General features: G+C 47.9%; 1 protein-coding gene across 1 annotated transcript; it reads right to left on the bottom strand.

Annotated features, from left to right (window-relative positions):
* Positions 1–306: 306 nt before the first annotated feature.
* Positions 307–8641, bottom strand: neff1 (neuronal intermediate filament family member 1). Its single transcript, XM_088908455.1, has 4 exons — positions 7895–8641; positions 3526–3843; positions 2784–2908; positions 307–2496 (listed from the first exon to the last, which is right to left on the bottom strand). Exons 1-4 carry the CDS (start codon positions 8639–8641, stop codon positions 2178–2180), a joined length of 1509 nt encoding a protein of 502 aa, XP_088764581.1. The 3' UTR covers positions 307–2177.
* Between the last annotated feature and the right edge of the window lie 4456 nt (positions 8642–13097).

Here is a 13097-nt window from a genome sequence, read left to right as displayed (position 1 = left end):
CGGTGCTGTGCTGAAGAAGTGAGAATCAGACAGAGTTTAAGGTAAAGAGAAGTGAACAGATACAATTCTCTGGGGACTGTAACGGCACTGAAGCCAAAAATGAGATTTGATGGACCCTATGCGAAAAAGCTAGTGATCTCACGCGTTGAGTGAGAGAGGGAGAAAAAAGAGGTACAGACAAAAAGCCAGGTGTACTTAGCCAAATCGAGGGATCAAGAATCGTAGTCTTATGTTCAGTCACAGGTCAGGAAGCCAGAGGATCAGAAGTTTAATGAGTTTCTCAAAAAGCGAGAGGCAGGTGAAACCAATACTAAGCGTTGTGGTGATGGTAGTGAACCCTTAAGTATTCTGGGTAGCAGAAGGTGCGGTGAAGAGGGAGAGGTGCGATTGGACGATTAGTTCATACATCGGTGTTTGTGGGAATTGGAAAGAGCTGGTGTCTGGTTGTCTGGGGTCGTGAGAATGCTTCGGCATTTGCAGGAATGTGTGGTCGTGACAGGGACTCTAGCTTTTATTTGTTACTATTTCGATGAACGCAAAACCATGTTCACTGTGCCCAGTATATGAGACACTAGGCACTCAGGAGTTAAATTACAGTAGTAAAAAAAATGGCAGGTCTCCATATTCCTTGGCATCAGCTTTTCCTGAACAGAGAGATCAAAATGACCCTCGAGGCCTTGTGAAGGAGCTGCTGCTACAGTATGCTGTTTCGGTAGCATTTAAAGACAATAATTGTTAGATGTATTGTTGCATGACTGCAGTGTGAGAGTGGAGGGGATAGAACCGAGTGTATTTACTGTACAGGTGCATCAATATCAGATCGGAGGGGCACCCGTGTTAAATATAAGTGTCTGTCATTAATATATGCATATGCTATGTGTATATGACTACAGGCTTTTACTTCAGAGAAAGATTGTCATTAAACTCTATTGGAGTTCCTTCCATTACCTCTGATGAGATCTGCTCTCACATCTGTGCATGTCTGATCACTGCTCAATTCTTTCTTCTAGTACTCCACCCTCGGCTTTTTGATCTACAGTATCTGTTCAGCATCTTGAAACAGTGCAAATATAAGACTTAGTTTTTGGAGTTTCACAGTGCAATATTTCTTCCTATATTATTTCTGGGACCTCATTTCTTGTTTTTGTACTTGCTCATTCCACAGTGGCTGCCCTGCTGAATCCTGACTATTCGAAGCACATTCAAATGGTGTTTACCATGTCTAGGTGTTAAATGCTATAAAACCGAATTGGTACCTGCTTGCAAAAACTGCAATTGGACTTGCTGATTGTTTGATTGAATAGCACCTTGGATTAACTGACCTTAGTAATAATACAGTGTATTCTATGGATGAGAAAGTTCTGAGTACTTTCACTATGATGTGCTTGTAGATGTTTCACATAATATCCAAATGAAGATCTCAGGTCAGTGGTAAAAATGCATGCCGATCGCCCCTGAATATTCCTGTCTAATTTTGCACGTGCTCATTGTGCTTGTAAATTTAACACCAGGCTCTGCAATGAGGCTTAACGAGCGAGCAGCGTGCATCTTCGTCATGCTTCACTGTGCTTTTAGTGCGATGTGCTGTGGCAGTTTGGAGAAACACTGCGGGCAGTCAGGCTTCACAAGAGCTGCCATCACACCTGATGGGTTTGCTGTGATTTTCTACTGTCCTTTCCTATACATGAAACAGCATTCAGTGCTGAAAAGTGACGTTTAACATTTTAGATATACAGGGGTGAGGTCTGGCTTGTTTTCCTGTTAAACAGTACAGTCTAGCAACACTTGATTATATTTAAAAATACTGTATCCTACTTTAGAATTCCTTTGAAGTATAGCAGCAATTCTTTTTGTAAATGGAGAATGCACTTGTGTCATGAACTATACCTCTAGAGTACAGTTTGGTCATAAATGCTGAACTGTGAGTTTTTCAATCTTTTAAGTAGAAATGTCTAAAGTGCCTTTACTTTTATCCTTCTCAGTATCTGCAGCTTATACGTCTTCAAAGAGCGTGTTGGGAAAGTCATTTCTATTTTACGATCTGAGTGTATTTTTACTTAACGCTCGTGCGGTTGCGGGGCTGTGGTGCAGTGGCGTTGACGAGGGCGTGATGGAGAGGTGTCTGGACATGGGGGGACGGGAATCGGCATGTTTCACCGGAGGAGGCTGGGAGTGTTTTAGCTCTTGCTGGTTGGTGCGACAGACAGCTCCTTCTTCTCCTCCTTCTCTTCCTCCTCCTCCTCTCCTCCCTCCTCCTCCTCCTCCTCCTCTTTCTCTCCATTCTCTGCCTCCTCTTCCTCCTCCTCTTCCTCCTCTTTCTCCTCTTCTTCGGGCTCCTCCAGCTTGGCCCCCATCCTCCTGTACAAGGTGCTGCTGCTCATGGTGTAGGACCTGGCTGCGGAGTAGAGGGAGGACGACACAAGTCCGGGGTAGCCCGACTGCAGGAGTGCACCCCCTACCGAGCTCAGACGGGTCTCCTCGCCTTCCAGCAGCTTCCTGCATTGTGACGAGGAAGAGACACAAGAACAGAAAGAGGAACTCAGGGGGGAGGCTAGACGGGGAACGAAAAGAGGAGGCAGATAAGGGGAGAGCAACGCTTTTCACTGAACAAATGAATCAGCTGTTGACCGCTCTTCATCTCCCGAGTTTGTTCATCTCATATCCTGCTCTGTTCAGCCGTTCTGGAAAAGGATCCCCAGACAGGCTGCCACAGCTGGTTTCCTGAGGTCCTTCAAAGGACAGTTTCGTCAGCACACCCCGTTCCTCGCAGGGAAGTCCCGTACCTGTAGGCGGCGATCTCGATGTCCAGAGCCATCTTGACGTTCAGCAGGTCCTGGTACTCCCGCAGGTGGCGAGACATCTCCCCCTTCGTGTTCCGCAGCGCGTTCTCCAGCTGCTGGATCACCTCCTGCAAAAGAGCACAGACCAGCGGGCAGACCGCGCCTTCGTCAGGCACTCTCTTCCTCGGCTGAACGCACGCATCTTATTCCTGGACTGGGAATATCTGTGAACTGCAGTGTTGTAGCTTTCCAGTGTCCCTCCATGGGGAAATACACTCCCCCTGTGTCATACAGCACATCCGGTTTTAACCTGTAAGTTCTCCAGTTACTAGCTTATTGACGTTGGTCCTATTTTATAATTATTACACATTAACTAGCTGTTTAATCAATGACGTTAAGAATACATTAAGGTCAAACGGATGAAATAGGAGACATTTCTTGTTTTTGATTTGTCCATTAAGGAAATGTGACTGTGTGTTACTCCCCAGTAAAGTGATTATAATTCCTGTGATTGATGTTCTGTTCTGAGCTGTTATGTGCAAGAACAACAGAATGCTGCTTGCTGTTAAAGGTGTAATTCCCAGTACCAGCACTGCAGACTGGTTGTGGTAGAGCAGCTTGTGTTGTTTAATTGCACTAAGAGCACTTTAACACTGAAATGCACAAACTGTCTCATTGTGTCTCCTGCACCACATCAGTGAGCTAGCAGACCGTACGGTACCAGCAGGGGGCGCCTCCCCCTCACCTGCAGCTCGCTGGTCTCGGCGGCATGGCGGTCCTCCAGCTCCTGCAGCTGCCTCTCCAGTGCCTCGTTGTGGCTGCGCAGCGCCTCGATCTCCAGCGTCCGCGCCTGCATCTGCCTCCGGTACTCGCTCAGCTCCTCCTTTGTCTGCTTGACGGCATCCGAGTTGCGGGCGGCGGCCTCCTTCACGCTGGCAAACTTGGACTTGTACCAGTCCTCTGCCAGCTGCTGGTTCTTGGCCGACAGGCTCTCGTACTGCGCCCGAATGTCACGCAGAGCCAGCGCCAGGTCGGGCTTGCTCACATCCATCTCCACCGACACCTGGGCAGGACACAGAGGAGCACCAGCACAGGGACCAGTTTAATCTCACAGGGCCACGTGTGCACCCCGTTTCCCCTGTGCAAATCCGCAAATCTAGGAAGAGACTGTGCAGAGCAGGTATACAGAGAGAGAAGTGCTTTTGGTTTTGCTTAATTGCTTTATTTTGTTTTTCATTCAACAGCTTGCGTCTTCCTCGTACATAAAAAAGTCACAAGGCCATTCAGACGAATTTACTTGAGGATCCTTGTGAGAGCATTAAACATAAAAATGTTCCCATTTTATTTTTCGCTTAGCCTGTCAGTAAAAAGTCAGAATGCTTTGAATTTTTGAAATTGTAGGTTTATCCCAGTTAACAAGCAGTAGGTCTGTAACTTTGGTTAGTAACTGTTTTGTGATGAAACTAAAAACACAGCAAAGGTCTCAGAGGACAAGAAAAACTCTTGTTGGCTCTCTGACTCCTGGAATATCTACACCTTCTCCTGCCTCCCCAATTTCAAGCCTTAATGCTTACTGAAATCCTACAGTTGTCCTGACTAAATGCACGGACCAGACCTTCACTACAGCAGTGATGAATGATGGGTGCTGCTGGGGTAACATTGTTGGGGTGCTCCGACATAAGACTGCAGGCTCAGGCTGTGGGTGTCCAGCACCCCAGAATCAAGGCTGTTGTAGCACCATGAACATCCTAGAGTGCCGAATTCCTAACACACAGAGATTGAAACCAAAACACGATGGTTTTGTGTTTTCAAGATGCGATTCAGAGACTAAAAATACAAAATATCATTCTGTTCTATGATCACATCTTTTTCGGACTTCCTAGAACTTCTTTCATGTTGTTACGATGGGAAAACATCCAGGGTTCCAGTCCCAGACTGGCCAATCGGAGATAGGCAATATCAGTTATATTATCTAAAAGCTGCATGAATGTAGCTGGAGTGCACAAGTTTTTAAACAAAGCTGCAAGAGCTTCTAATTGGCCAAAAAGACCACTAATTAAGACTCATTACTTCACACATATGCATTCTCAAATGATGAATAATGATACTGTATAAATTCATGTCATTCCACCTCGCTTTGGATTTTGGATTTTGGTTCTGGGCAGTGCTGCAGTAATGTCTGAAAGCTGTGTTTTTTCAAAAAATATATAATTTTTGCATTGCCAAAAGCCAACTCACAGCGCATCAACGCTGGAGTGCTCCATGCACTGCACAGAGCATCCAAAATATCAAGTTTTCCCTAAATCTCTCCTAGAATTCAAGAATATGAAATTATAGAAGGCAGGGAGGCCATTCAATCCTTCTTAGTCATTCTATACATCATTTGTGTTTAAATGCCTTTGCATTTTTCTGTCCTTCTTGTAGACATATTGCTTGTGGCATGTAATGGTTTGATACCTCCATGTATTAGACCCCTTTATCTGCATGGCCAATACAAAATATCCAACTGGGGGATGGGCTGAGGCTGTGGTTTGTGCTGCTTAGGAGCACAGCTTCAAAAATGGGGATTTAGGATAAGGCCCTTTTGGGTTCGAAAAAAAAATAAAGCAATTATGCAAAGCCAAACTAATTTACGCGAGTCCTCTTGTGAGAGGATTCAACATAAAATGTTCTCATTTTATTTTATTTTTTGCTTAGCCTGTCGGTAAAAAGTCAGAATGCTGTGAATTTTGAACACCCCAACAGAGAGTATTTGATTTTTTCCTACGCTGTCACCAGATCAAGCTGCATCAGCTTGTCTGAGCGGAGACAGAGCTGGGGGCTGCTGGATCGAATTAGTTTCTTTCTATACCCTTTCCCTTGGAAAGGCACAGCAGCTGGCGTTAATTTTACTAGTGCAGTGCACTCCCCAGAGGCCGGTTTAACATTCAGAGCAGAGAAACGTTACAGCAGGAGACAGAAAGAGATAGAGGGAAAAGGTTCCACCCTCTGTTTATCTCACTGGAAAGGTTTGTCCTCATCATTTGTTTTAAAAGGAGCGCTGCACAGCAGGGGCTGGGACTCTGCGCTCCTCACTGACAGGCACTGGGTTTAAGGCCCCACTGCAGATGCTACAGTTGGAATATTATTGTTATTTACAGTACAGTATGTGTTTGGCAGACATTCCTTCCCAGCTGGAAATTACGTTTACAGTGTGTTGCTCCTTTAATCAAGACACTTCACCCCAGTCGCTCCAGTCCACCCAGCAAGGGAAGACTAGGGTTCCAGCCTGGGGAACCCACATGCACCAGCCCGAGTCACACCCCAGGAACAGGGAGGGGCTGTGGCCTGGCTGGCCGCTGGCTTTGTGTGGACGTTACTGCTACCCTTTCTGAAAGTCAGGACAAAACAGTTCGCAAAGTTTTGAAACGTTTCTGTAAGAATACACAATCACGCACAGGAAGATAATGAGATGCTGTTGTGTTGTCTATGTGCTTCGAGTTTACAGTGTTCCTCTACCTGTGGCAATAGGATACCACAGAGCAGCAGGTCTTTTGATGACTAAAAATATACCACAATCTGACAACACATTTTTGCCTCGTTGTTTTCAGCTTATTAAAATGCTCTTTTCTAGATGAAAGCTGGTTACCTTTGCCAGCTGGACTTGCAGTGTCTCTCTGATCTCGGTTTCTCTGTCTTTGTATTCATATCAATAGTGGATTAGGAATGAAAGGCGGAGCTTTCTGGTGTTTGGATGAAGATTATAGCATTAGGAACTACGAAAAGGCCAAGCAACTGTGCACTACAAGGTCAAACCTAATGCTCGTGGAAAAGGAGCGAAGAGACTCAACCTTCATTCTGTCACGGTGCGGGTGAAAATTATTTTATTGGATGTACTTCCAAACCCTATATCAGCCTTGCCCAGCCAGTTCCTACAATCCATTTCCCTATGAATTCTGAGTACATAGAAAGCAGGTGAATGACCTGCCCATTAGTAATACACAAGATTTTCACTTTCATTAAATAAAAATTGAGGGCGATTTTATTACTTTTTTACTTCCCATTATGTATAAATAAATCACCGTACTGCACCTCAATATAAATGTAATTATTTATAGACGTCCTTTATATTGTTTTATATGGTCACCTAGAGCACATAAATTATTGAAAGTTGAAATGCAGACGGTTCAATTCTAAAACGTGTGCTGTTGCAACTAGGCGAAAAGGGAGACTTCTGCACTATTTAACTGCGGTAACTCTAGAGATCTGTCAATAATTCTGTAGCTGGTAGCGAGGCGATGCTGGAACGGAATTCTTCAGTTGTCTGTCTGAGCGATACTGAAGGACACGCGGCATCCTCCTCGGTGCCACACCTAGAATTATGCGCTACTGTTAATCTGCGGCTCTGCGCTTGTATTTCCCCCGGGGACCACTGCGATCCTCGGGAGACTCGCGCTTTAAAGCAGCGACGCGTTATTACGGGGATTTCAAAATTGCTGATGTGTGGAAGGCAGCAGCAAATCTGCATATTTATGTTCTCTGCGATGCGTTTAATTCATTTTTGCTTCTTCTTTTCTCCAAGACCAGAAAAAAAAAATAAGTCTAATGAAGCTTCAGTTTGGGTGATTGCACTGCGTCTTTTGCCCTGTTGTCCTCCGTAGAGAAATGACTTCTGCAGCCAATCGAGTTTAAACGAAGTGCTAATAATGTCTCCTCTCAGCTGGGGCGCCGCACGGGGCTGGATCTGCTGAGCTCCCGAGTTGGCGCAGCCGGCTGTGACCGCAGTGCCTGCGAAGTTTGGAGCGGGGATACCCCGGAACGCGAAGCGGAACGGAGACGCAGCAGGAAACAATAAGCGAATGCAAGCTAGTAAATTCACTTAATTTCACATCCGATGTCCGGCGGACATGGACCTGCGTACTCTCGAATCGTGTCAGAACGTGTCGCAATTATTTGTGCATTAAACGGGGTCTGACAGAACCTAAAACACGCCATTGCGTGTCAGGAAGAAAACTGTCAACCTTCGTGGAGGATATAAAAGGCACTGTGGGGCAAGCACTGTTCAGATTAACCCCCTTCAGATGTGTGACATGAGCCTTATTGCTGTATGATGTTTCTGGGGCGCTATATCCTACCTGGGACGCCTGCATGGAAGTCTGCAACTCCTGCACCTCCTCCTCGTGCACTTTCCTGAGGAAGGCGATCTCGTCCAGCAGCGACTCGACCTTCTTCTCCAGCTCCAGGCGGGCGAGCGTAGCGTCGTCCACGTCCTTGCGGTATCCCTTCAGAGTGCCCTCCGCCTCCTCCCGCAGCCGCGTCTCCTCGCCCAGCCTGTCCTTGACGCGCTCCAGCCCCTCGCTCATCTGCACGCAGTCCAGGTGCATCTGGCTCTTCTCGTGGGTCAGCTCCTCCACGCGGGCCCGCAGCTCCCGGATCTCCTGCTCGTAGAGCTCGTGGAGGCGGGAGGGCTCGGACTGCCGCTGGCGCAGGAGGGTGACCTCGGCCTCCAGGACCTTGTTCTGCTGCTCCAGCTGGTGGACCCTCTCGATGAAAGTCACGAAGCGGTCGTTCAGCCCCTGCAGCTGCTCCTTCTCGTTGGTCCTGATGATCTTGAGCTCGTTGGTCACCGCCGTGGACTGGGAGAGCTCGAAGCTCTCCGGCAGGGCGGAGTACGCGGCTCGCCCTGTCCCGATCTTGCGGTAGGTAGACGAGGAGACCCCCGAGGACGAGCCATAGTTGCGGGAATGCAGGGCCGGGCCGGACCGGTAAACGGAGGCTCGGGAGGGGCTGCTGCTGACGGAGACCCGCGCTGAAACTCGAGGAGCGTCCCCGAATATCTTCCGATAGGAGCTGGTGGAGTAGATATCGGTGGAATAACTCATCGTGTCGTGACGGTGTCCTCCGCTGTTTCTTCCGACAGCCGGTTGCGAGAGAGCGAGTGAGTGAGTGAGTGAGTGAGTGAGTGAGTGTGAGCGAAAGCGAAGGACGGAGAGACGCAATTGCTGCCTCGCAGGTCAGCTGCATTTATAGCGCGGCGCCCGCCGCATCGTTTGACGTGCTGGGCAAGGAGGCGGGGTAGACGGGGAAATCTGCAAACATCTGCAAAAAATACCCAATTCCGCTGAGGGGGAAAAAAGGAAAAAAAAACTCCAGACGCGTTTTTTTTCATTCGCCTTCGATGTTTCACCCCCTTTTTCACACCGTTGGTGCAGCAGACAAACGCAAAAACGAAGATGCCACGAAAAATCCCACATCATACCAACAAGTAGAGTAGTAAGATCGCCGGTTGACCGGTGTTGCTTACAACAGTTACGCCCAAGTAAAAATACCGAGAATCAAAAACCTAGAGACTGGAACCAAAGGATGCCGCTGCCTGAAGTCAAGTGACGACCAACACCCATTTCTGAAAAGGCTCGAGTCACAGCAGTTACTACTTTTCAAGAATTTCAACGCAAATTCGCTGTCCCCCCCCCCCCCCGTGATATTGACTCGTGTTCCGTTCCACGTACACGTCTGTGCGTTCACACATTTCAAATAAATACGAATAATGCATTCAGCCCTGACAGCTCCCGGGTGCGAGATAAGGCAGGAGGCCGTGGCTGGACAGATAAGGTAAGAGCGTGACGAGAACGGTGGTGATGTACAGTCTGCCAGCTTTCAAAGAGTTATCTGTCAAAAATAAAAGGATTCTAGTGACCGGGGGCTTAAACACTTCCCCGGAGTATTATTTATTACTAGCTCGATGTATGCAACGCTTTTGAATTTCAACCTAGCTGTTAATACACCATATCGATCCCGTGAATTAGTCATTGCTCTGTGTGGATTGCAGTACGGTGGTTATGTGCGATCCTAGCATATCATGCCATTCATGCATTTATGCTTGAAAAGATGTTTCTTCACTCCGGATCCTTGCAGGCGGGGGCGTGGGGGCGTGGGGGGGGGGAGATAAATTCTGACTGCAGAGTTGAGAATTCAGAAGTTCCAGCGACGAGGAGAGAAAAAGACAGGTTTATTGCCTTCAAGCAGAAGAGGAGGGCGGGGGAATCAATGAGGGGGAAAAAAATCCATTTCCTTTTTGGCAACTGCTTAAAGACTTTAAAGACGGGAAGGATGCGCGGTGCTTTTCAAGGGTTTCATCGCGATCATACCACCAAACCGGACCCTATTCCCTTACCCGCGGAGGAAAGATGGTAACATTTCCTCTCGTGTCAGAGTTTCTTGCGGAATGACTTGAATACATGCTACACAGTGCGCCAAACGCTCGCTCCCTGCAATGCCTGCATATGAGATGAGATCGCGGTTATATTGAAGTGCCCGGTGGATGAGGGTGGGGGCGGGACTGAGCGAATGAAGGTCAGTCCGTCTCCGAAACCCATCGATTGCCACTACGTCTCCTGTCGAAGAAGAACCGCAGTAAAATATTTTTTTTATATATATAATTAGAAAATAAGTACCGTGTTTGTAGAGTATTATATGGATAAGATATATATATATATTTGAATGGACAAAAAAAAATTACTTTCCTGAACCCATGAACGATATCACAAAAGATCTGGTGCTGATACCGACATGATAGTGAAAATTAAATACTATTAACGGGATCAAATAGAAATAGAAAATTACTCCTCAGTTCTTCCAGAGCTGTTTTTTTTTAAATGAGAATCGATTAACTAAAAGGATTAGAAGGATTTGGATTATTAGAACATTTCCGTATCCTTCCTTCCACATGGAAGAGGAGAGTATGAAGGCGGCACTTACATTATTTATAGATAGATACTTTATTGATTGCAGTGCAACAGCAGCTTAACACAGACAACACAGCCACAGTGTAACGAATGATACAATAATAATAATACAATACAATCAGTACAGTGAGGGGTGCACTAAAAGAGTTACTCACAGTCCGGACACACAAAGCACAAACTAGAACAGAACAGTACGCAGAAAAATCGTATCACACATATGAATATAAATATAGATGTAAATATAGATATAGATATAAATATAGATATAAATGTATTGCACAGGTCCCTGGCATATATTGCACCAAAACGGTTGTAAACGGGAAAAGAAAAGAAAGAGAACAGAAGTAGCAGTAGATGTGTAGATGCGTTCAGTCCAGAAACAGGTCACTTATGACTTTATTGAGTCGTTTCCACAGTCTGCCACGCAGCGAGAGAGGCGCGGGTTTGCCGGATCGAAGGTGATTTTTCACGCTGTACGGATCGCGGTGCTTCATCGACCCGGCTGGTGCGCGCGGACCTCACGCCGAGAAACCGCCGGCTCCTTCGCCCCCGTGGGGTCGGGTCACGCGCTCCCAGAGCGCGCCGAGCCGCGGCCGGAGGCACAGAGCGCGCACGACTGCTGTCCGAGGTGCTGAAAATGCGGCCGGACCCCGGAGGAGACACGAGAAAACCCAATCTCCGACCCGAGACTGTCAAACGGATGCGTGGAAAGTTGTACTAGCTAAGTTCCGTTAGGTTATGCCTCTCTTACTTTATGACCTCGTCTTTCCCCGGCTGTCATGTCCGCTGGTTCGTTCAAAAATGTCTTAGGGCTTGATGAGGGTTTGCGCCTGGTGCCTAGTTTATCCCCTCTCTCTGGAAGCTGGGTGCCTCCATCCCGAACTGACTTTGAGTCCTATACGGTATGTGGCATCCGTGTTGTAAACCGCATCTGTGTTGTGAAAAGATTAAGGGTGTCATGGCCAAATTTCCTCGAGGAGACTAGTTGTGGTCTCCTAATAATCCCCATCTTTGAACTGGCTTTATCACTCTGTTCTCCTGGTGTGTGGTGAGTGTACTGGTGCACTTTGGCTGCCGTCGCATCATCCAGGTGGATGCTGCACATTGGTGGTGGTGGAGGGGATCCCCATTACCTGTAAAGAGCTTTGAGTGGAGTGTCCAGAAAAGCGCTCTATAAGTGTAAGGATTATAGATAGAAATGTTCACTTTCGTGCTCACGCGTGGAGGTAGCCCGCAGCGCCCAGGTCTTTCACTCCACAAAATCTAACGTGGTCAGATGTAGCGAATGGAGAGCCGATCTGGTGTTACTGCAGGTCCCAGCCGTAACTGTCCAGGAGGCGGTCAGTCCCAGTGCCTTCGCCGCCCCTCGGTTATTTAAACCCGGGCAGTGGCTTTGTGACCGGTCCTCTGTCCGCTCTCCTCGCAGCCGTGTCCGGCGCTCCAGACACGCCCGCTTTTTGCCTGCTGGGTAGCCACCTTTCCCCCCCCACCTGTCCACGCACTGTGCTGACAGCGGCCCGTCTCCTCGGGGTGGCCTGGACGCGTGGCGTCGCACGCGCTGAGAGCTCTGGGCCCTTCGCTCGCGCGTTCCCCCACCCCAGCCACGCCCCGGTCCCGCCGGGGGGTCCCCCGCCACGCCCTCCGCAAGGGTTTAAAGAAAACGGCAAGTTTTCCACATTACTTCGGTTGTCCGGACATGCAACGGCGGGTCGCCACAAGAGGGCGCTGCTAACACGTCACACTTAAGCTCGGCTGACAAAGAGGTGCGCGCCGCCGCTGGCCTTCTCTGTAGCGTACGCCAACGTTGCTCTTTCTGTTTTTGACACGTCTCCATCCCTTTTTAGAACTGCTTTATCCAATACAGGATCCTGGGGGAATGGGAGCCTATCCCAGCAAGCAACGGGAGCAAGGCAGGATACACCTGGACAGTGACGCCAGTCCATCACAGGGCACAGACCCAAGCTTTGTCCCCACTCACACCAGGGCCAATTTCCCCAGAAGCCAATTAACCTACCAGCTGGCCTCTGGACCGTGGGAATAAACCCACACCAGCACAGGGGAACTACACAAACTGCACACAGACAGCACCCCAGGAATCGAACCCAGGGCCAGAGCGCTGAAAGACAGCAGTGCTAACCACTGCACTGCCATGCTGCCCCTTTTTGCCACTTATCTCAAGTTCATTTGCAACATGCTAAACGGTAGCAGATTGTATTTTATGATTCAAAGTCTCTTCCGATATAAATTTAGTGCCGAGAGCTGAACCAATTTAAATTGCCCAATCTCTTTGTTAACATCTCATCTTCGGGGGAAGAATTCCTGAAGGTATCCTTCAATTAGCCACTGATTAAGCCATTAACTGCTGATCTGACTAATCAGCTAATCTACTCGTCCGCGTACTTTCAGTTTACGCCTTCCGGTCACAGCGTGCGAGAGGAGGGATCACCGTCAAAGGTGACCGCACATCGAGTCCCTGATTCAAGTAATTAGTGTAATTAAGTAATGAAGAACAGAGGGAGGAAGAAAAGCATATGGTGATGACTGCAGTGTTCCATTTCTGATCTAGATGGGCTGGAGTTGGAGAATCAGTCAG

This window comes from Atractosteus spatula, chromosome 2 (assembly GCF_055471065.1).
Source record: "Atractosteus spatula isolate fAtrSpa1 chromosome 2, fAtrSpa1.hap1, whole genome shotgun sequence".
NCBI lineage: Eukaryota > Metazoa > Chordata > Actinopteri > Semionotiformes > Lepisosteidae > Atractosteus > Atractosteus spatula.
The sequence above is the reverse complement of the archived record's forward strand: the minus strand, read 5'-3'. Positions and strand labels throughout refer to the sequence as shown.

Bases quoted from the DNA above. Each gene is read 5' to 3' on its own strand.
- neff1 (XM_088908455.1), bottom strand. From the start codon at position 8,641: ATGAGTTATTCCACCGATATCTACTCCACCAGCTCCTATCGGAAGATA. The intron at 3,844-7,894 runs GTAGGATATAGC...TGTCCTGCCCAG, and splicing joins CTTCCATGCAGGCGTCCCAG to GTGTCGGTGGAGATGGATGT. The intron at 2,909-3,525 runs GTGAGGGGGAGG...GCTCTTTTGCAG, and splicing joins CCGAGACCAGCGAGCTGCAG to GAGGTGATCCAGCAGCTGGA.